Below are 24,510 nucleotides of genomic sequence, written 5' to 3'. Positions count from 1 at the left end.
ATCGTCGCCACGGAGCTCGTCTTGCGTGTCACTACGCTTTTCTTCTCATGCTTTCGCCTTACGCTCTTCCTCCAATTTCCTCCTCATGGTTCCGCTGCAGCCTTTTCCACTGCTTTCCTCCTCGCGCTCTCTTCGCTAGCGCCGTCTTTCAGCTCCCGCTGCGCTGCGCGTTCGTTCTTTCATCCTTCGCTGTGGCTCGTTCGCTTGGCTACGAGGGACGCCGACGCTCGTCGCAGGAATGGGCGCCTAAAAGGTGCGCTATAAAGAAATACCGTGGCAGATGCCGAGGCGACAGCAGATGTTCCAGCAGCCACGTGACCAAGACTCTGTCTGTTAGCTCGAAGTTGCGAAGGCCTTCGAGCGCTTTGAGCTGGTGCACGGCACTCCGAATAAAGCGGGGGAACGCGATCCGAGCGCTGGATTCCGATAACAGTGCGCTCGAGAGCGACCAGTCGAATGTATCATCTGCGTAAGCTTTCTGTTTAGCCTTTTCCCTCCCCCTCTTCTGATAAAACACATGCCAAGCACCCCTGTATAAATTTATCGGTCAAGTGATCACCATGATAGGGGAAGGATGTGACCAGAGTAAATTATTTAATAAAGTGGCAGTTGTTGCCCTACGTACATGTAGATAATTGATGTCAAGTTTGTTTTGTTTTTTGGCGCAAAAGTGACTCATGGTGATGATGCAGATGCCAAGTGCCAACATTGCTGTTTCTCCTGTGCACGATCAGGCAGACATTCGCCATGCGAACGGCCAACCAGCCAGCGATGTTGAAGCGAAGATAACGGTGACCTATGAAAATGGCACAGCGGCGAGCGACTTATGTAAGTTTCCTACGATGAAAGCGAATAAAGAGGGCAAGGCGCGGTTTTTCATCGATACGCAACGAGGTCAGCAACGGCTGAACATAACGGTGAGTCGTTATCTCTGCTAATCTTAGCATCAAGGCATCGCGTGGTCCTGTATAAACTAATATGCGAATTTCCCACAGTCCATCAGTCGCTATTCTTCAGCGCGAGTGGAAACACTCCAGCAATCATGATGCTTAGTCGCTGTTGGCTTTCTAATGCATGTCAATTCTTTCGCAACCTCCGGTGAACATCTGGTTAAAATTGTGTTCTGGTTAAAATCTTACCTATTGAGTATGGTACGGTCTTGCTCGAATATTCTGCTAGCTGGAGACGCCGGCAGCAATACTGGCCTGTCTACAAATAAAATGCTGAAACTCCTTCTTCAAAAACAACTACATTTAGAAAGAGTAATCCATCTCTTCGACAAGAACATCGTAGGAGTCGCGCGGACATTTCCTAAATTATTACCTCTTGAAGCCACTGTGCGTAACTTTGAGCATAAAATAGACAGCAGCAACAATCAAAAATAATCTAATGATCCGGATAGGTGCAAGAACATAATCGTCTTCGGGGTTTTACGCAGTCTTAATGAGACAGGAAATAGAGACACCAAGCTCACACGGTGCGTCTCGGCTTGCGGAGGAAGTGGGTTCAAAACCACGCTGCCGTCGGTTTCCCATGGGATACCCAAATGGGAGAAGGCTTCTCTCGGCCAGACGCTCGACTTTCCTCAGGGGTGAATCGCTCTGGGGCAAGGAGCCCGCGCCGTGCGAATACCGTCGAGCTCTGCGCGCCCAACAAAACGCTACAAAATGAGTCCCCTTGCGTCTTCACAAGCATTCTTCATTGCCGCCTTCGTGCGGAGGTGAAGTCTCCGATCGCGCCCCCGAAACGAGCGTTCAGTTTGCGTTCAGTTTCACCTCACTCAACTGGCCTAGGCTGCGCCGATGTCGTCAGTTTTGTCCGTCGGCGCGACCTAGGCCGATCGCGTAAGGCGAAACTGAACGCAAATTGAACGCTCGTTTCAAACACCGATCTCCGATTGCCCTTGGGGCGCGATCGGAGATCGTTGTTCAAAACGAGCGTTCAATTTGTGTTCAGTTTCGCCTTACGCGATTGGCCCAGGTCGCGAGACCGGTAAGCTTGAGGTCGCGGGCCATCGAATCCCGCAAGCGGCGGCCGCATTTCGATGGGGGCGAAGTGCAAGAACGTCCGTCTACCGTCCTTTGGGTGCACGGGAAAGAACTCCACGTGTTTAAAATTAATCCGGAGCCCGCCACTACGGCGTGCCTCATAATCATATTGCTGTTTTGACGCGACGAGGAACCCCATAATTGAGCTTTTTTAACTCTGTGCGCATCGGGAGCAAGAAGTTCTTGATAAGATAGCCGTGTTCGTTGTACGAGCTTGCTGCTGTCGCAGGAAATGCGTTCGCAGTGGGAGAAATGGCGAAAGTTCCTTGAAATATACATATATATATATATATATGTAATATATATATTTGATTTCAGAAGCATCATTCGTGCAGTAATCGTACTCATCGTCGCAATCATCATCGCATTATAGTCGCCCGGGCGAGGACAGAGCCTCGCCCACGAGTTTTTCAATCAGCCGTGCCCTCCGCCAGGCGAACAGGTCCGCGGGCAAACCTGCACAAACAGCGAGCACTTCGTCCGAGACGCTCGACTCGGGTGTTCCTCAGCACTGTTTCTCGCCTCCCCCCATCAACATGCGCGTAATTGTAGGCAATGAATGACAAAACTGGTCACGGGGAACTCGGGCCATGAGAAGAAAACTACCGAACGAATATAAATTTTTGGAGTGATTATGCTAGGTACTCCAGATTCACTACTGTTCGCTCAGTAGGGCACCACGCTACTTTAAAATGTCTACTATCGTTGCATACTACCTGCACTAACCAGCACAACTGAAACTTGAACGGTAACAATGAAAAGTAGAAGATGAGCGTGCGACGAGCGACGGAAAGTAAATTATAGGCGTATAGCGAAGAAACGAAGACAGCGGTGTGTATTATAGAGTAAACGAGGGTAGTATATGCTTTACGTGAGATGAAGAGGAAGGGGAAAACGTATAGAGGAAGACATGCGTAGAGAAAATAAGCAGTGATGTATTAGATGATTAGGTTGTGTGTTACAGCAATTAAGGTATTGCAGTCGAGGATGGCACTCCATTGGGTGCTGTGACGAGATTAGGAAATTTTCCAGCACATGGCGCACTCAGGTGACGCGCAGCGGAGGTAACTGGACATCACCATGAGGAGCCTTGTACCTGCAGTGGGCACAAGTGAGACTGACGTTGATGGTACTGCTATTCAATTTGAATGAATATTTATTGTGATTCCGTTAAGAAAAAGTACAGTCATCATAAATAGAAGAGCGGACAAAAAAAGAGACAGAACACTTGTTTAAGCGTCTACATGGGAGTGCGATGTGCATTACTCCTTAGTCACTCGTTAAGCATGGTGTATATTCTGAGGCATATGTTTTGGAGCCAAAATCACGCGGCTTTTACAAACGCAGGTCAGCTTCGATGCGTAACGATGCACGCTATTCGTCTTCGACCTGTTCGTGTTTGAATTTACGGCAATAGTTCGTACGAATGCGATGGACGGTTGTTATCGACAAACATTAACATAGCCACCACAGTTACTTGTTTGGTAGGAGGACATCCAGCGGTTAGCCCATCACTTTCGTTACTACGATCTTCTCGTGCTACGAGGTAGCAGAGACACTTGCAGATGCACGTAACTTACCCTTTTGTGCAGGTCCGCACACTCAACGACCGTCCGTCGGAAGCCTCGGCAACGCTGGTCAACTACACGTCACCGGTGAACGCCTTCATCGCTATAGAACAGAAGTCCTATAACACAGACGACCTCGAAGTGAGTGCGGCAAGCAATACAGCTTTCTCTGCAACAAAGCGCAATTTAGATAGAAAGAAGCTTCTCACCAGATGACAAAATAATTTGATGAATATAATAAAATTCAACGACCAGAACTTGATGGCCATAGATTTCGGTATGTTCCATCCTTTTTGCATTGCTCTATTGTACTGCCATTTACTTGGGTGATTATTTGCTATTTTGTTACTTTCATTCAGTATTGTCACTTTGAAATTCTTATGACTGGCCGCCATCTTGCTGTACTGCCTCCTTATAAGGAGTCGGGACCTTGTCAAGCTGTTCGCGCTTTTAGTATCGTACTCCTCCTTTTTCAAAGGAATTGATTGATTGATTGATTGATTGATTGATTGATTGATTGATTGATTGATTGATTGATTGATTGATTGATTGATTGATTGATTGATTGATTGATTGATTTTTATGAGCGGGAAACGGCAAAAACAGAAAGGCTGGGACACAGTGGATATGCGCATGAAATAGGAAATTAAGACAGCTGTTGTGGAATATATTGCCGTTGTGTCCCAAGTGCCAGCTGCATTTTCCGCTCACTAAATCTGTCTAACCTTTGCAGGCTCAGCGGGCCTAAAGTGGCAGGGATGACCGTAAAGACCATTGCAGTAAATAGAGAAAAATGGTTCTCGATTGCATTGAAGCCCCAGTTAACTGGACTGTTTCTGGCACAAGCTGCCAGATGTAATATTGAAACATTTCGAGAACGCAATAAAAATGCACAAATAAATGAAATAACGGTGATGCATTCCGCTTGTGGCAGGTGCACATGTCGCCTACTTTTTGATGCAGTAGAAATTAAAGGAAAGATCTGCGTCAATGAATCCCAGTAAGAAGAAATGTTTTACGGACTAGGCACGCAATGCATCAGCGGTGTATTTCACATACTATAGGTATAATAACAACCTGCTTCTTTCGATCAAACTTCGGACGCTGCAACCAGATTATCATGTTGTTTAAACACTCAATGAATAGTTTTATCATGAGCGTGTGTATTTCTTTACGGGCAGAACTGCAAGTTACATGTTATGAGGAAGAGGCTGTGTGCAAGAAGGAAGATAAAAAAACAAGAAGAAGCGCTCGAAATTAAGGAAAGGCGTCTAGCAAGCAAAAATAGGAACGTTCATGTGCTCATGGCGTGTTGCGTGACACTTTGGTGGCAACTGTGGGTTTCGAACCCACAGATGCTGGTGATACGGCGTTGTTTAAGTATGCCTGGAACGTTTCATTTGCTGGCCATGTGATGGTTACGTTTCTCTCTCGCTTCTTCCTCTGTCTTCAACCCGCGGTAACTTCGGTTCGCGCGTATTTATCCTCTTTGGTAAAAGAACTTGTAACCTAATACGTGCTAACCATATACTACATGGCCATATACCATAAAATATATGTGCATTCCAGGATATATAATATACCTTATAGCCATATATTTTACTAACCATACACGAAAAATTTAAAAATGGCTAGGGGCAGCTAGTATCAGTCCTGCCTTAGACCTGGATTATTTGAAGAGGCGCTTGTTACTAGCGCGAGAAATCGAAACAGATATTTAACTACTTAACGAAAACTCACTAATTACCTTCCTAATTGATTACTTTATGGCACACATTGCAATTTATGAAGTGTAGCCGGCGAGTATGCAAGGCGTATCCACTTGAAATGGTATTTCCAGGATGACACCAGTTTCGAGATAGTATTTCCCAAACTGGTGGGACGAAATACATAGGCGTCCCAGTTACTTTTGTGCTTCGATGGATAAAAAAAGCATCTTGTTAGAAAATTCAGTGGAACAGCGCATTCTTTACGGCCAATTTTATGGCGTATATCTCCAAACTGGTGTAATTCTGCAAATTCATTCGACTTGGATACGCCTTGCAAGATGAACCGGTATAGTTCGTAAATTGCAATACATGCAAGTAAAACAATTATTCATTAAGGTCATTAGTCGTAGTCAATAATTTGTTAATTTGTCTGAATAATCCAGCTCAACAATTAGAATGATGTTATCTGCACCAGGCGATTTTTAATATTGCCATAAAAAAAATAATCACCTTGTGTATTGAGCTGCTTTCAAATAAAGCAGAGCTGCGGTGTCGTCTCTCCTGATTTTTATGTGTGCGCTGTTTCTTGTCCGTCTTTTAGCGGCAGCTTTAGCTCGGTGACGAACTCTTGCCTTCCCTACTCCGATACATGCGACTTGAATAAAAAGATTTTCTTAAAAATCTACTAAATCTACTTGAATGAAACTTTGTTTCATTTAAGTGAGTAAGCTGAATTTGATCGTTTTAAACAGAATTTCGATTTATGGTTAGCTGAAAAAAAGGATTTGCCGAGGATCGATAGATCTTGAAGAATTGAGGAGAGAAGTTAATGAATGCGCAACACATTAGCAAAAACGGATGTTGGAGTTTTGCAAAGTGTGTTTATCGGAGCGTCTGAAGCGGACAAATTTGATATTTGAGATTGCAGCTCACTCGAAAGTGTGAGAATATTTACCAGGTGTTTAAGAGACGGACTCGTAATTTAGTGGTATATTCCGCAGGGACGTGCAATCCAGCAATTCTGTCCGCTTTAGATGTCGCAACAGGTGCAACTAACAATGTTGTGGCGTAGTTTTTTGTTTTGTTGAGATATAGTTCTAAACATGATCCCTATCTTCTTGTATTGCTCAGTTTTTAAAAAAAATTTTGTAAAAATAACAATTGCAGCACAAAAACACCTGTTTCCCCACAGTCGACATTGTTTAAAATGTTCTATTTTTAACTGCAGCAAACATCACTAATCTTCGCGTAAAACTATGTCTTCTTTCCCATTTGCCCGCTCAATAGGTCCTGATGTGCAGCTTATTTCGAACGCGCGGTTAGGTCCTGCCTTAATATGTCATCTAATTTATTTGCTATCGAACGGCGCACTATTTATGATCGCAGTGGAAATTAACTGATGTCTTACATTACCTTCACAGCACTACCAGAGGGCTCTCAGGTGCGACCAGTCGAATATGCCATTAGTTCAGTCCTAGATATGTCATTCAATGACTGACTTTTTCATTCATTCATTCACCGGACACTTTCAGGTGGGTGACAACTTCAACAGGTACCTGACAGTATACCCAGACGACTTCGCCACACTGTATTACCAGGTAAGGCATGGCTTTCAAGATACCTTACAGAGCCGCGTGGCAGTCTTAAGTGGATGCTTTAGCTCAGACTAAACGCCTCCAATTAGGTGACTCGTAATTATATATTTACTGCATGAGCACGTGTCCTCAGTGGTCGTGTCTGTTCTGCCAGTTTTTTTCGCACGTCTCTTTTTCCTCAAGCATTATTTTAGTCTGACGAAACCAACGATTTAACAATAGTGTTTTCCATTTGCTCTGGCTGGTGATGCGAAATCGCTGGTATACAGATTATTTTATGAATGACGTCACAGATTAGTAGTGCTCAAAGACTGAAAGTTGGGCAAGTTGATGCACAACGCTCACAAGACTTAATTCTGCGCGGCACCATTAATTCGATTTAACGCTCTTCACAGTACGCGATGACGTAGCGCTAAACGTTTGGTCTCTCGGCATATATACGCCGTGGTTCCTCAGAGATTCTGCGCATGCGCAGAAGGCCTAGCGTATCGAGGTAGCGTGTCACGGAATTCGACAATTTCCGGGATGGTGCACTCTGTCAGGCTTCGGCTTGCAAGGTCCAGTTACACTGCATCCGAACCGAATGCTAGTTCCTGCATATGCAGCTGCAGGGCCCTATCACGTCAAGAGTTGCTACGTTAGCAGCCTTCAGAGCTACGTTAATGTTATTTCACAATTGTGTTTCGGCCGCGCAGGTTATGGTACGTGGCAAGATCGTGGCACACGGAAACGCGGATCCATCGGGCCAGTATAAATATCACGTGTACTTTAAGCTCACAGAAGAGATGGTTCCCAAGTTTAGGTTGCTGGTCTTCGGCTTCCACCAGGGGCACGTGGTAGCCGACTCGGAAGACTTCGAGATGGGCGAACGCTGCTCCTTCTCATCTACGGTGAGTCTGCGTGAGTTCAACATCGCCTAGGTAATGCAAAGCTATCCCGAGGGAAGCTTTTGCACTAAAACCAGTGCCACCTTGCAGCCATAACTTAGCAGTTATCGTGCTGCGGTGCTAAGCTCAAGGTTGCGGGTTCAATCCCGAACGCAGCGGCTTCATTCCGATGAGGGCGGAATGCAAAAAAAAATGCTTGTGTACCGAGCTTTGGGTGCAGAATTTTAGGAACCTCGGTGGTGAAAAAGATCCGCAGTCCTCCACTTCGGCGAGTCTCAATTCAAACCGTGGTTTTGGCACATAAAACCCAAGAATTTAATTTATTTGAAATCAGTGTCAATAAGAAACACGTGTGAAGTGAGACTATAACACACATCAATACGGTTCATTGATAAGCCTTGAAAAAAATATAACATGCCAACATATCGCGCACACACATTAATCTCGCACGAACATATACCGTGTGCTTCTTAACGTAATAAAATGTGCAGTTTCGCCCATAATGCAAAGTAGTGACGACATAGCTGACGAAGTAATGCGCGCAGTAAGTCATGCACTGCTTCGTGCGGTATCGATTGGGGTAAGCACTTGTGGATGCCTATGAACAAGCTGCTTTCGAGAAGAAAGAAATAATTCTATCCCGAGTTTCCGTGTTTCGTGTAGGTGGCGCCTCAGTGATAATGTAGTGAATTGTGTAGGGACACGATTTCGTACCTCCACTCCCCATGTTTCAGTGTTTTCAGCCGATTTAGCTCATATTCGTATACATCGGCACTGGTTTACGGATCGGCAGCGGAGTGTGATGCGAGGCCGCCATTTTAGCTAGGACGCAGCAGCAGTGTTCCAGGAGCAATGTTTTTTTTTTTTTTTTTTTGCTAGAAGGATCGGGGGAGTGTCTGTGTGTTCGAATAGTTTTTTTTTTTTTTTTTTCAGTTGTGGAGTTCGTTTTCCCACGGTTCTAGGATTGTCTTTCTTTATTTCTTTACAAAAACTTCGCAAAGCACTCTGTGATAGCAGCGACCGACACTGGCGGTACCAGTGCACACCAAAGTGACTAGGACATTTAGCCCACGACAGATACTACTGTGAAATCGTTTGAAGCATGCAATGCGATACGGCCTGTTCAGCAGTTATACCTGAAGAGGCGGACATTACTTGTACGGCAGATAAAAGCATGATGTGAGCCAATCAGCAATGTTTTAATATTTACTTTTAATTGTTCACTTTAGGACGCGAATGCCAATTGCAGAATTGAAGCAAAGCGCTGATGAATTCCTAATCATTTAGCAAAAATTATGTGCTTCGAACCAGTTTCGAGAGAAACCGTCAGAATCCACGGTGAAAATCCGAACAGCATTGACGTTGCATTCGATAGGTTTTCAAAAGCGTTCTTGTAGCAGTACACAACAATATTAACATCAATGCCACCAGAGGGAGAGATAAGAGAGAGAGAGATGGAGTTAGCGAAAAAGAACGGAAGGGCAGGGAGATTAACCTGTGAGAAGTCCGGAAAAATGGATTTAAAGAGATAGAAAAGGAGAAAGAGGAAGCGAAGCGAAAGTTGGCGCAGAACGCTCTGAGGCAGCAGAACAAGTGAAGTGCTCGTTCGGGTGGGTTGGTGCCATTCTACGACCCAATGACGAGTGACGAGACAGACGCAAACGACTGTGTACCTCTCTTCTCTCTCGTCACCGGTTCCGAGTTTGTGCACAAAAGCCTGCAGTCATTGCTTATTTTACAGGCTCGCAGATTGCAGGAAGCGAGCTAGCGCTCCGCTTGCGTTTAATACATACGTTCGCTGTGACCACTGCACTAGCGCATGCCCTTCCATCGGGAGGCCATGGTCTTGTTATCATTTGAGTTGGCAGTTTGCAACGGTGTAGTGGGTCTAACGCAGTATATAGCAAACTACCCCTACATAGTACAACGTGAGTGTGAAAGAAGATTTTTAAGCAGATTTCGGGGATGGCTCTCTTCAAATTGGGGCTAGTCGCCGAATTGGTGGCGGAAGCGCAGACCTCCGAGATGTCGGCTGTGAATAAAGCGCCGAATCGAAGATTTTGGAACTGATGACGCAGCTGGGTGTTTATTTTTTGCGGCGCTTCACAATATAAAGCCTTATATTCATGATATGTAATGTAGATATGTAATGTCATGTTATGTAATGCCCCTTCCAGGGGTCATTAAGGACCAATAAATTATGATGATGATGAATGTTCGCCGTCGGCGAGGCGGACCTCGCTTCGAGACATTTACCATCATGCATCGAATATTCTGCGTGTGCAGAAAAGTTCTCGTGTTACCAGCGAATAATAATCATGAACAAGTTGTGCGACACAACCAGTTGTTTGTCTCCATAGTCTTTTATATCTACATTCTTTCTATCCAGTTGACTGTCTCTGTTTCTCTCACTTTGTTTTTGATGCTTCTCGGTTGTCTAGTTACAGTTTCACTCGGCCTATACTTGGCTGCCTACTTTCTTGACTACTTCGTCCGTTCTGTGTCCGCGCATTTTTTGTGCAGATACTTGTGCACCTTGGTCGCCCATTTATTTTGATCCATGTTCCTGAGTCTTTCTTCAAAACTAAATTTTCTCTGCGCTTGTCTGGCTTCAAAAGAGGCCCAACCGATGCCATTCTGCACGGCCCCATTTGTGGGTTTACCGTGGGCTCTCAAAGCCAGCCGGCCTACCGATATTTGGTTAGCGTCAACACCGACAAGATTATGCGCTTTTGAGCACAGAATGACATTTGCGAACGTTAGCGCCGACCCCATTACTCCTTTCCGGATTGCAAGCACCACCTAATATTTATTGTGGCCCCAAAATGCTCTGTGTAGCATAATTACTGCATTTCGCTTCCGCTTTATTTGCGCATTACCTTGGTGGAAGTTCGAGTAAGTCTTTCCTTCGTCTATGCATATGCCGAAGTATTTGTGCTGCTTGACTATGGGTATGAGTTGCTCTTGAAAGGACATCACGTAATTACGCATCTCGTCATTAAAGATTAGAAATTATTTCTTCTTAGTTGGCGTGCTGCGCCATCTAGCGGTGTCGCTATGAAGTGTGCGAGTACGGACTTCGTGGCGGCAAATTTCAAGGAGGTTCAATGAAGAGCGGCAATTACCCAGTGGCCGAAGTTCGTCCAGCGGTTGGTTTCGAACCCGGTTTCCTCAGCACAGCAGCCTAATGCTGTATCCATTAGGCAATGGACTACTGATTCACCCAGCACCTTGCGGGCAAAAGGTTAGGGACCTAGACAAACAGACAGGCAGAAAACAGACAGTCCCTTCAAACGACACGGAGTTCTCAAGCTATACTAATCGCATCAAAACAGCGCTTAATCCGGACCGTCCCTTTTCTGCGTGTTACCTGTGCAGATAAACCTGTTTATCAACCGGGACCGCACGGAGCCCGGTGATCAGAAAGTAATTGGCGTCCAAGGAAAGGAGAACACGACAGTCGGTCTACTCGCTGTGGACAAAGCTGCGTATCTTCTCGGCGACGCCAGCCTGCTCACGAGAAAGAAGGCAAGTTGAAAAATATACGCCTAATCTTACAGAGATAGCTAGATAGAAGTCTGGCCTAGCTATTGTAGTCTCTTGCAGCTGTCATCGATAGGCAGTAAATATATGTGCAACTAGTTCCAAACTAGCTTGCTCCATCTAGCACGTTTGTCATCGTGACGGCGTTAAATTACAGATGGTATGAGAATCGGAAGATCACAAATGGAAGGGGGAGAGTAACATTGGAAGAAACGTGAATCAAAAGAATTTTATACATGGCACAACCTATCTGTAACTGATGAGCATTGCAGGGTGTGTTGCAGTATAGTGGTGCCACAAGAACGTAGCCCCGAAAAATCAGTACAAGGAGTGAGATTGAGCACGATGAGCAAGAGTCCATACAAAGTCCGCTTACCCTACAAAGAACTGAAGGGCTAAGCGTCTTGCAATAGCCTTGTCATTTGCATCATCATTGACAAAATATAGCACGAAGCTGTAAAGAATGAACTCATGATGGTTTCTGAATAGGAAAGTCTTGAAGTAAAACATTTCGCTATGGTACCGGGATTAAATCCAGCTTACCTTGGTTACGGCTCTTCTACAAGACTTAGAGCTAGCAGATGGCAGAAGTAGAGCTAGGAAGACTTAATCGGCAACTTGTAAAGCAATACAACTGATTAACCGACATGGGTTGAGCAGAAATGCGCAAAGCCAAATGAAAATTTCCTCAAGTAAGTCGTCACCCGGCGAATGCAAACATTCTGTGTGGCGAATCGCTTTGCACCGGGAATGTTTTGTGCCCACTGAATTTGTCACCAGAGTCTTAAACCCCTGTTTGGCAGCTATTTCGGTCACTTCGCTCACACGACCCAAGTTGCGGCCCAGGCGGAGGTGTCACGGCGGAAGAGGTTCTCGCTAACGCTGGCGTCGTGATAATCTCGGCTGAGGACTCCGCGGACAGCATCACTTCAGGTAAGAGAAAGAGATATAAGGGGCTCGCGGTTTAGTCTAAAGTGCAATGTGGTGACACCGACTAGTTGGAGTATTATTGGGGGTATTATTGGGGACTTTTGTAAAGCCGGAACATCTGTGCAGCTGTCAGGTGTGTCTGGTTTCCTGCCGCCACTGTGAGGAATAAGCTTGGGCAGACTGTAGTAGGCAGTCACGTACCCGGCCACACGTTTGCATATCTTCTACTGTTTCTCCAGTGTCCCTTCACTGAACGACTATCTGCCGACCTAATACTCGTGCTGCTCTACAAGCAATGTATCTATGTGAACGGTTCCGGCTGAAAAGCGTACGATAAGGGCTCCACATTCACTACAGCACTCTTTGCACTGGCCTCGAATTTGAACCTGGTCCCTGCGCGGCGTTTCCAAACGATTGTTTCACACTGATTGTAACATATAAGTGCAGCTGCGTTGTTTCAAAGTCACTGTTTGATGGAATGTGTATAGCCCACACATTACAATTAGGCCGTTTATCGCATTCGTGAGCTACGTCGTGAGTGTATGCACAGCATTCACATTTCTTGAATCAAGGTTGGGATGCCGGGCGAAGGGGGTAGTAATAAACTTAAGCGATCGTGTGCCCTTATGGTCTAACGCCTTTGAGGCCGCACTTCAGGCGTCCGAAACGACCGCGCGTGATAGCTATACACCAGTGTGGAGGCAATATCGCAGCATGACGGGCATCTTGGTTTGCTTCTCTCATTTCTTTGTAGCTTACTTTGTGTTGGAGCCCGGACGTTGTGTTGGAGACCGAGAACTTGACAAAGAAGATCCAACTTCTGTCAAGACGTCTCCGTGTAACCATGTTCGCCTTGCAGTAGCCTCTTGTAGGCGCTGAATCATGCCAAGATCTTCCTCCGTCCTTTTGCAGGGAAACAAGTTTGCATGTACAGTCCCTATTAGGCGGCGATAACGCTATAAATGTCTACATCACTGCAATACCATGAGATCACCTGAGCTCAAGCCACCAGCGAAAGGTTTAGACGCGAGTCCTGTGCTCGCATGCATGTCTATCCTTCACGATGGTGACGGGAAACCAGTGTTCCCTTAGGTGTGCAAAGAACTGTTGGTGTTGACAAAACCTTCACCATGACATTCTTCAAGTGACTTTAGGCGCAAGAGCAATGCAACCCAGTGTTGTAAAATCCACACACCGTCTTTATACAGGTCCAGAGAGAAAGTTATAAATCTCTCAAATTTGGCACTACTGCCACTGAGGAACAGTGCGACTGACTCTTACAGCATCTGTACAACGAAGCTTCAGTAACTGTGTGTCATTGCTTCGAAATTGAGATCATTTACCCTTAAGAATGGCCAATCGAGGTGCAGTTGAAGATGCATTTCAAGAAAACGTATCGCAACTTTGGACCGATGAGAACTCCATCCGCTTACTAGACTGGTCGTGCATATTCAATTACCTGCTCGAGGTAGCAATGTTGCCACTTCAAGGAATCCATTAGCTACCGCGTGTATAATCAACATTGATGCTGACTGGAAATACGGATAATTGCTGCTTATGTAGCAACGCTTGCAATATCTCCCTTTTTCCAAGAACTACCGTTATAAAAGAACTAGGTAGTTGAGAGAGAGAGAGAGAGACCGCATGGCACTCGCTATAGCAAAATTTTGTTCGTTATTTGCCATATTTCAGGTAAAAGTGCAAAAAAAAAAAAGATTTGGAGGACGCTTCGCCATTAAGAGCGGAACGCAATCAAGTTCAAAGACACCTGACTGCTTTTCATGCTTCCTGGCAACTGCGCCTTATGTAGCCGTAACTTTTACAGAGAAACGCTGGCGGCAAACGCTATGCACGAAGGCAAGCTTTCTGGTAGAAACGGGGGCCTTTTGCGTGGGTCGATCTCCTGTTATTGTTTCGCACTTCTAATATTTCAGTCTGAGAAGAGCTAACATGAATGAGAAGCGCTGTCAGCGTTTTTTCTTTCCCATTACATTTGTTTGTGGGCTGCCGTTCTCAAAATACCGAGGAAGAAATTCCGAGGAATAACTTTGTCAAGAAAGAAATAAAGGTATGAGCAACTTTGGTGGTAGTAGAGTGGTTTGGTATGCGTGGTTCGGAAGTTGGTTCGAAATTCTTTTTACCGAAGCGACGTCCGACGCCGGGTTTCCTGCGACACGAGGCCCTTAGCACTATCGGGTTAATGTGCACTCTATGATGTTTACATCGGCCACAGATAAGCAACCACAGCTCTTCTGTTGAAGCTGTGTTCCACACCACAAATGGTCAAAGACGAAAACACAAATTCCTGCGTGTTCGCAGCAGGAGATCACAGCCGATTTATGAATTACCTGTCCCAATATTCCTATCATTTAGTGATGTTTCGAAAATTTTGAGCTGGCTCAAACGGAAATCTGCTACGCCACGACCGCCGCTGCACCTACATGTCTGCATTATCTGTAACGTTTTCGATGCGGAACGTTCACGAAAATATGCATGACCATTTATATGTGTGATACGTGAACTTGCTTGTGTCAAAGTAGTTGTTTAATAAGTGATCGATAAACATTAATTTTCACTGTATTTTGAAGCATCTGCACTTGTGGATTTGCTTGCGGTGTGTTGAAAACAGTCGTCACAAATACTACACTGCACAAAGGCGACAATTTCCTCTTGTATTCATCTGTTTCAGAAAACAGCTGCGCTGCCAGGGCTCATCGTCGCAAAAGAGACGTTCGCGAAGCACGTAAGAGCTACGTCTGACTTTGTATATGCGTATGTGTACTGAACTCATGCACAAAACTTTGCTGTTCATGTACTGCAGGACTGTGTAGTTTTTATTCATCCGGGCTTCCACTCAGTGTGTTGTTTTTTACTACATTGTCCCTTTTTGCGCATATTTGTTTCCTTTGCTAGGTGACATAGAGTAGCCAGTGCCGCCATAAAGGCAGCAGCCTCTGCTATTATTCATTTTAATAAAGAAAGGAGCTACATCTTATGAAGAAATGTTTGAGTAAAGTAAACGTTTTGGAGCAGCCATGGACATATATGACGATCGTCGCGGGCGGTGGTCCCATCTCCTCAAGAAATTAATCCGCGTTTTATCACCATCGCGACCAGTACGATCTTGGCGGGAGGTTGTATTGGTCGATTTCTCGTTTCTTCTGAATAAAGTATGAGTGCTGAGCTAATCTATACCTGTGAATGTGTGCAAAGCTGGAGATAATTAAACGTTATATTTTGAACTAACTGGTTTCACCCATGTCTAGGGGAGGGGAAAATTAAACAGCTGCAGTTTAGGCAACTCTAATAGCTCGCTCGACGTTTTCCTTGTCGACGTGAATGTCCATGGCTCGCGCGCACAAAGGAGCATTGGTCAAGAATTAGGTGACTATGACAAATCATCAAATATAACGGACAACGCAGTGGCATAGTGCATAGCACGACTTAGTGGCAATTTAAAGGACAGACAGAGACAAGCGCAAATATTTCTTGCTTTATTTCTGTCAAAAGTGTGCCACGAGGCTACTCGGACAGCAGTAAGCAGTTGAAAGCTTGCGCCAGATAATATTCTCACTGAAATAAAGTAAATGAATGTTTTCGTACTGAAAATACTTTCACCAGATAGCCTTCTGGCTGAAATAAAGCACCCGAGGTGCACTGTAAATAGAGCTATGACAGGCTAGCTGGTTGGAGGACATTCCGAGAAAAACAGCGCTGCAACTAGAGCATTCGCCAACATCGCCTGTATTGTTTTGTCTTTCACTGCTGCTGTTGCTGCGATCTTTTTTGCTCAGTTGAAAGTCTGCGCCTCAGAATCTTGTCAGAACACATGCCTGTGGCAGACTAGCATACTATCCATTTCACCCCTTCAAACTTTGCTTAACATTGTCATCGGTTTCTCTTCTTTCTCCAGGGTTTCGATTCACCACTCCGTTAATGCGACTCTGTTGCGATGTGGGCACGTTGCCGGACAGACTGCGGAGGCACTGCTCTACTAGGGAGGACATCATCCGGCGCCACTTCAACAGCCCAGAAGGCAACGAATGCGCTGACGCATTCGCTTATTGCTGTGCTCGTACATTCCAATTCAAGGACGGCGGTACGTAGTGTGGGTTGCGGTTGCAACACAATAGCATGTTATTTCCACGCATGCACACGCACACACATGCACACACGCACACACACACGCACGCACGCACACACACGCACACACACGCACACACACGCACACACACGCACGCACGGACGCACGAAAATGAACTCAAGGAGGGTATTGGGGCATGCGCTGAAGAAACGGCTGCAGTGCCACAATGAGCGGCGTAGAGGCTGAGTGGCTAGTAAAAGCAATCGTGGACATACGTATGCCCGGAACCACGCAGCATATAGTTGCGTCTTGTGAAGACAAGGAAGTCCTTGTTTGCACCAACGCTAAAGCTGCATATTTTTATCCTTTTTTAGTGCTTTAAATAGTAGCTCAAACAAAAAAAAAGATTTCAATTTTTCGGCGAAGAAGCGGTACTTTGGGTAATGGCCTGTAAACATCACAAAGCAACGCATAACCTATGAGAGCCGCCGCAGCGGAGATGTTTGAATAGCTTTGACCACCTGGAATTGTTTTATCTGTGCCTAAAATGTAGTTCAAGAGCGGTCTTGCAGTGGGCCTCACACCGAAATGCAACAAAAAAACACGAAACTCCACTCGTGATCTCGTGTTCAGCGTCACAATGCCATAGACAATGAGCTACACAACCATGGCGAGAATTAGCGAAACCTTCTGTTTTGGTATGTCTCTCACATGCACCTTATGGTATGTTTCTAACGTTCGCTTTGAAATTCAGGCCTGAATTGGTCTGAATTTGAAAGCAATCTATACTTTTTTATTAATGCAAACGGTAATAACTCTGCAAGCACACATAATCTATATGGGACCTTCGTGCTAGAGGTCCGGCGTTCAAATCCTCCTGTAACACAATTCTAATAATGTTTATTATTTAAAGCGCAGTACTTTCTTTAAAAAGTTATCATGTTACTTGCAAAGTCACGAAGCCATTTGAAGCCAGGAGGACGAAGTTTACGCAAATCAATGTACAGTACTACCCGTCGCTCCCATGCTGGCTGAAGTGCCGTGCTTGCAGCTGGCGTTACAATTCAACCTATTAACTGCACGAAACTATAGGGCGTCAGCCACGTCACACATGCAGCACAAATCCGTCGCAGACAGACGTGTGACGAGTCGCCCCCCGTCAAGAATGAAAGAAGAGGGAAATAGCTGACGTCATTAATATGGTGCGTGCCCACTAGTGAACCCAAAAGGCGAACGCGTAAACGCGAGAAAGACGTCGCAACACTTCCCTTGCTTCCCTTAGGACGCGTTTCTCACACACGCTTCACCTGCGTCTACCCTCGACGAGGCGTGTGTTCTGCTTGGTCGTTTGGGTGAGGGAAAGGACGCTTATTCTACAGCCCATATGGGAGCACGGCGCAGCGTACACCCGGGGGATGAAAGATGAGGGGATAAAGGGGGAAAGGGGGAGTAGGGGGTGCCAGACAGCATACGGCAGCTTCATCCAGGGGCGATGGCCGGCGAGCGAGGCAGAGGCCAATGGAGGCCGATGTCTAGTGGCAATCTAGGAGCCCGTTTGTATCCACATATTTAAGCAGGCTTGCCAATGCTGGAAGGTGGTAGTGGGCCGGTAAGAGCAGGTGTGTGTCTGAGGCAGCCGGGAGTCCGTACCGTCGGTAGGTGGCAGGGACTTGAGCTCGCTCCTGGGCTAATGCAGGAAAGGTGCAGGGCAGGTGCTTGATGGTCTCGGCGTCGCCCCACCTGCAGGCCGGCTAGGCGATGCGTCCCTTGGCATGTAGTCTGGCCGCTGTTCACACGGAGCCCGTGCGCAGACGTAGGGGTGTAGAACAATCCTGTCGCGAGAGACCGTTCTCAGGGAGGAGGTTTGGGGCTCGGTTGGTAGCTACCCTGTTGTCCAAATGGCTGGAAGCGAGCAGCTGTTTTAGTCGCTGTCTGGAGAAGCCCGATGATGCGGCTGCTCTGGTGAGTGGAACGGTTGGGTGCTGGGCGGCCTTGGCAAGCACATTCGCCTCCTCGTTCCCGACGATCCCTACGTGGGAAGGCAGCCAGTATAAGGAGATGGCTACCCCCACTGCAGAGAGGGCCTCTCAGGAGGGTCTCAATGAGTCCGTGCCGATGACGATCGGTGAGTGCCCGGAGGGTCGGTCGCGAGTCCCTCTGCACCCCCACTTGTTTTCTCGGGAGGTCCTCAGCCAGGATATTTTTGAGCGTGAGAGATGACGGATGCTCAAACCATCAAGACTGGATTTATTGCAACGAATGCACTGTGGTTTATCTTAACAAACCTTCTTGGCCAAGCTGGTGCGATCATGAAAACATTATTTTATGGTGCTAAAAAGAAGGGAGAAACACTCCCAAACACACATAGTGTCTCCCTTGTGTGTGTCTTTTAGCGCCCTAAAATCATGTAGTGCGGTTAATGCGTCTAGACCGGAAGCAAACTCCTCTCAACGTGAATGAAAATGGTCAATGTGTTGTTGCTTTCCCTCCAGGGCCTTCGTTAATGGAGAATTCCTACCTGCCAAGGGCTCGCGGTGGAAGTAATCATCTCGACATGCCGGGTGGTCTTGAAGAGGAAGATTTGTCTGACAAACTGCTGAGGCAGGACTTCCGGGAGGCATGGCTGTTTGAGCAAGGAACAATAGGGTAATCGCAAAGCATGAGATTTTGTATGTAGAAATTGCTGCTGAATGAACTCGGGCAGATCCCTAGCTCTCTCGAAAGTTAAAAACAAAGTCAAGTCGTTGCCACTAAGACAGTGAAGCAAATGTGCTTTTCAAAGACGTCATCGTTAACGACGTCATCGCGGCAGCCATCTTGGTATAGTGGAACGTCGAGAAGCTGAGCAAAAAAAAGAAACCGCATACCACAAGCACGTCTCGCGCTGAGCGAGCTGCAGATAATAGTGATAATTGAAAATGCGTTGCCTTCAACCAGGAAAACAATGTGCACGTGATCTGATGCTGTGACGTCATAGTGGCCGGCCATGTTCAAATACTAGCCCGATGAGAAGCGGCGTTCGTGACTCGAAAACTATTTTTTGATTTGGGTCCAGCGCACACATCTCTGTATAATACTGTCTAAGATAGGGGACAAAAAAAATTGACCGTAAATCTTTTTGGAGGTAAATGGAGTGTCCACACTTGATTTACATACTAATAAATCGAAAGTGAATGACAAGAAAAAGAACCTCTACCTACTCCAAAGAGAATGAAAGCAGGAGTATTGCGTTTCCAGGAGGCCCATATTATTTTAATTTAACTGAAGCAAACTGCGTAACATTCTACCTGTCCTTTGTGCTAGCGAATAATCGTATCGTAAACAAGATAAGCCAGCACACCGTTTCCACTATATGATCTTACAGATTAGCACCGCGACCAGCAACGGTGTGCCTTGCCCTCAAATAATTAAATTATGCTAACGTGCTAAGAATGACAAACTCGGGTTTAAAAAGAGTATACGTTGTGCTACCAAAGCCTCGGGCAGCGTGTATTTGATCTGTACTGGAAAACTTTATTATGGTCCTGCAGGACGCGCTTAAGGCGTAGCGGGCAACCCCCACGTAGGGGCCGAGGGGGAGTACATGGTGTACGCGGACCTGCTTGACGGAGACGACGCCACGTTCGATGGCTTTGGTGGCCGGTCTGGCCATCAAAGCCTTCTCACGTGGCGTCGTCCCCAACCAGGCGTTACGCATCCTACGTATCGCGGATCCGAGCACCCTCAAGCACCACACTGTCATCTTGTTACCCGCCCATCTCGGTCGGGTGCTGGACGAAATTGTACCAAAGAAAGCAAGGTCAGAAAAGAGAACCACAGGCGATGCGCTCGTTCAGCCTGATTTAGAACTTTGAACTTTCGTGCATCACGCGAGAAAGAATTTCGGCTTCATTAGTAATTAAGAAAAAAAGTGTGGCAGTCTCGCCCAAAGGGCCAAGCAGTGACAGCGATAGCGAAGTTTAGCGTTGCGCTCGAACTGCTAGGACGTCGGTCTGACTACACGCGAGAGCAAGATGTTTGCTCACTGCAGCATGCAAGGCACCTGCTGCTGGGCGGTGGAGACTGACACAACCGGCGGAAACCCGCCTACCGCAGTCAGCAGCACCCAGCTTCTTTCTTCCTCGTTTTTTTTTTTTTTTTAAGTTCGTCCCTGTAACCTAGCTGCAGATGCAGTTTTCTTTGTAACAGAATCTAGCCTCATGGCTATCGGTTCAATTATTGTGTGGTCATTTTATGCGTTCAACTAATAAAGCTGGTTGATTGGTTGAATGATTAAAACGTTTTACTAGTGTCACATAGTCACTTTGATCGCGATCGGGCCCGATCCTGGCAGTCGCACTTCTTGATCGCTGCTACGCCGTCCAATGATTCGGATCTAGTTTGGGTAACGTCAAGCGCACGAGTTGCCTTTAGTGTGTCCAAAGCACTTATCAAACTTGTCTGATAAGTTGAAAAGGTTGTATTATAAAACTACTTATTTTTTGCAACGAACCAACGGGTAAGGCTACTATCATCTGCTGATCGTCTGCAACTCTCAGAAGTATATGGTGATTAGCCTACGATCAACAACCCTACGACCACAATGAAAATGCTCGATCGCGATACCCGGGTGACGATTGTCCGAATCCGGATCGAACGAGATTGTGGTCGAAAGTGACCATGTAGCAGCATTCGATCCTGATCGAACTCAATCTGAATCGAGCCAGATCGCGATCGAAAGTGGCCATGTGACACAGGTATTAGTTAACGTTAGCATAAACGCTTACTGCCCGTTCCGCTCGGACGAATAGATGCACACGGCAAATAGCTGGTGAAAACCTAAGGATGAAAAAAATGTATGTGCGCTGTCCAACTCGTACACAAAATGCATACATGCACCAGCCAGTCGCTTTCGCACATGTCCCTTAGTTCACGCGGTTTGACGTGTTTAAATAAAGCGGATGTTTTCTCCGCACACCATATGTTCTTGTGTCCCTAATTTAAGAATGAGACATGCATGTCTTGGCAAATGTTCTGGGTGGTCTTGACCCGTACTCGAAGGTAATATTAGCTTGAAACAACCAGATTTTGTTTTCCCAATTAGCTTGCCATTTACATAGCAGAGCAATATCATTAAGCTGCGAGTGGACTCCATCTGGCTAAGCTCTCTACTACTGACAAAAAGCAGCGCCTCATAACCATACTGTAGTCTTTAGCACGCAAAATCCCAGAATTGTTTTTTAAAGGAGGTGAAAAACAGGTGAATTGGGGCGTTTTGGGCGGACCACGTTTGTTATTCTCAGGATGTGCCCGACTATAGCTTGCGTGTTCACAACGCTCTTGCCAGCTGCGGACCCGCCGTGGTTGCTCAGTGGCTATGGTGTTGAGCTGCTGAGCACGAGGTCGCGGGATGAAATCCCGGCCATGGCGGCCGCATTTCGATGGGGGCGAAATGCGAAAGCACCCGTGTACTTAGATTTAGGTGCACGTTAAAGAACCCCAGGTGGTCGAAATTTCCGGAGTCCCCCACTACGGCGTGCCTCATAATCAGAAAGTGGTTTTGGCACGTAAAGCCCCATAATTTTGGCCAGCTGCGGAAAGTAGAACACCAGGCCTGGTCGATTGAGCAGAGCGTTGATGGTGTGTCCCCATCGCCTGGTCGTTTTCGTGCAGCCGGCCGCACTCCTCGTCTCACCGTCACACTCGTTTTTTGCAGGGACAACGGCTGGTACAACCGTTCATTCAGTTTGCCGCACAGCATAACAACGTGGTCTGTTCAGGCAATGGCCGTGTCTCCTGAAGGAGGCGTTTGTGTCGCCGAACCTGTGGACGTGGTGGCTTTCCGGAAAGTGTTCCTCCAAGTCAGCTTTCCCTCGACGGTCGTCAGGAACGAACAAGTCGAGATAGTGGCAACCCTGTTCAACTACGACACGGAATCGCAGGACGTAAGCGCTGACGTTCGATATGCAATTGCTGCTTATTTTAAGCTTTTGAGTCCAGAATTTGTTTATCTGCAGTCAAAAGTGTTTCCTCGTTTGGCCAGGGCACTTTGCTGCCTTCGGTTGAACTTTGAGCACTTGCAATGAAGAACTGTACCGGGCGGGTGCCCAGCGCCAAAGAAAGCACGCACTTATATGCTCGGTATTCTGCACTGTTAGTATTTTTACTAGAACAGTGAGCCACCTGACACCATCGGGCAACTTAAAACCGTTGCAAGCCGGATGCAACGTAGACAGGAATCCATCCAAGATGCACTTGATGCGCTGGGATGGATTCAGCCTCATGAGTTCCTCGATCTGTTCCCGCCTCATTGGAAACGCATTCTGTTTAGTGCTGCTTTTAAAAAAAATTAGATATGCCAACAGTCTTACATGTTCTCGGACCACTATACATGTGACAATATAGCTTTTACTCGCTGAACCATCCCGCCCGGCTTTTGGGGATGTTGCGAAAAGCTAGGGAGGCATTCTGTAAGTGTCCATCTAGTGAACTGTCCATTCCGGTCGCCGAAGATTTGCTGCAGCTGTACTAGCGAGAAATAGACTGGTTAGGGGCGCAAGCCTCCTTCTCGCTGGAACCCCAGGTTAGCCAGTAAGCACTTCAGTAGCAGCCGAAGTGGACACTTAGGAATAGCCCCCCTCCCTTTCACCTTATGCAATGCCCTGAAAGTGGTCCTTAAGGGACAATAAATTATGATGATGATGATCACTCTGTAGCGAGAAGATTTTATGACAGCGAACAATTTGACACGGAAGCTCCTGCAAAGAAGTCAAAACTATGAGAATTGGCCGTGCGTTTGTAACGTACAAAAGCTCGGGTAACGTGCTCAAATTACATTATGAAAAACTCCAGGTGGTCGGCATTGATCCGAAATGCTCCACCTACGGCGTGCTTCAGGATGATATCATGGTTTCGATGTGTAAAATCCCAGAATTTATTGTATCCTTCCGAGTCCGCCTTGGTTGAGGGAGTCGGTGGAATCTATAAACTAGATCAGGTGCCGCGATGTAAGGTATTTTAGCAGGAAGCAGTGAGGCTTATGTTATAGCTATAAAGTGGGCGCTGGGGGGGGGGGGGGGGAGGCGTAATGCTAATAATGTATGTATACAGTCGAACCCGCTTATAACGAACACACTTATCCGCGAAATACTATAGTTTGATATATCGGGTAATTCAGTATGCTCACCTACATCGAATCCGAAGAGCCTTTGGGGATGTATTCGTTATGTGTATTTGCGCATTTATTGTCTTCAGTGAAGAAAAGACGGAAGAGAAGAAGTAATCTAATTTTTTAAAACAACAATACGCTTAGTAGTTAGCAATTGGGGCACGTGTATCCAACAGTTTTCCAGTTTGAATAAGAACGGTGCCTCGATTGGATGATGCCTTGACACGCTTCTTGCATGCTTTCGTGCATTCGAGAAAGAAACAAAAGTAAAATAACACCCCTGAGCACTACACGTGTAACATACGTGCTGCTTTATGGCGCTGATTGCGGACGATATATCCTATGTTTAGTTCGGGATGAGTGATTTATTTTTTACTTAAGCATCGCGGTCGGTATGTTTTGCGTGTTCGATATAGGAAATAATTCGCTCTATCCGGTTTACTCATGTTCGCGTTCGGTTGCATATCTGTAAGCGTAGTTTGGTTTGCAAGGTTCAAATGCTTTCAAAAGTGAGAGATGAAAAGAAATTGGTGTGGCTCGATTCTAAACACTCCTGAATTATTTTCTTTCTTCGAACAATAGGCAACAATCTCCTTGTACGGCGATCCGGGCTTGTGCATCGCGTCGAAGCATCCTCGGCTGCCACACGTAAAGGTGATAAAAGTGGAGAAGAAATCCGCCGGCAGCGTCAGCTTTCCCGTGGTTCCCCTGCGTCAGGGAACCTTGCCCGTTCAAATTCACCTCCGAAGCACCGGTTATGCCGACCGTGTTAGGAAGACTTTAACAGTTGTGGTAAGCATGAACTTTCTCAATAAAGCTGTTCGCAGAAAATGAGGGGGAGAGTAAAATTCGGAGAGAGAGTATGTTCGTTTCTGTGGTTCAACGGAATCTGTGGTTCAACGGTCTCACATAATCTTGGCGGAATCTGCATCCAGTGTTTGAACCCTTTCCTCGTATACGAGGCAACCACGAGGCAAGGATGATTCCCGAAGTCAACCT

The 24,510-nt window shown here is 46.3% G+C and overlaps 1 protein-coding gene across 2 annotated transcripts in view; it reads left to right on the top strand.

Annotated features, from left to right (window-relative positions):
* The window catches only part of LOC126527515 (A.superbus venom factor 1-like), a 77,380-nt gene that overhangs the window by 30,201 nt on the left and 22,669 nt on the right, over positions 1 to 24,510 (top strand). For both annotated transcript variants that reach the window (XM_072284475.1, XM_072284476.1), the window contains exons 10-20: positions 735 to 917; positions 3,641 to 3,757; positions 6,858 to 6,923; positions 7,616 to 7,810; positions 11,186 to 11,335; positions 12,154 to 12,283; positions 14,970 to 15,023; positions 16,194 to 16,379; positions 18,857 to 19,010; positions 22,060 to 22,288; positions 24,094 to 24,303. In XM_072284475.1, the coding sequence (XP_072140576.1) occupies positions 735 to 917; positions 3,641 to 3,757; positions 6,858 to 6,923; positions 7,616 to 7,810; positions 11,186 to 11,335; positions 12,154 to 12,283; positions 14,970 to 15,023; positions 16,194 to 16,379; positions 18,857 to 19,010; positions 22,060 to 22,288; positions 24,094 to 24,303 (1,674 nt within the window). The remainder of the gene's footprint in view (positions 1 to 734; positions 918 to 3,640; positions 3,758 to 6,857; positions 6,924 to 7,615; positions 7,811 to 11,185; positions 11,336 to 12,153; positions 12,284 to 14,969; positions 15,024 to 16,193; positions 16,380 to 18,856; positions 19,011 to 22,059; positions 22,289 to 24,093; positions 24,304 to 24,510) is intronic.

The sequence above is a fragment of the Dermacentor andersoni genome, chromosome 9 (genome assembly GCF_023375885.2).
Source record: "Dermacentor andersoni chromosome 9, qqDerAnde1_hic_scaffold, whole genome shotgun sequence".
NCBI lineage: Eukaryota > Metazoa > Arthropoda > Arachnida > Ixodida > Ixodidae > Dermacentor > Dermacentor andersoni.
This window is presented reverse-complemented; position numbering and strand designations above follow the sequence as displayed.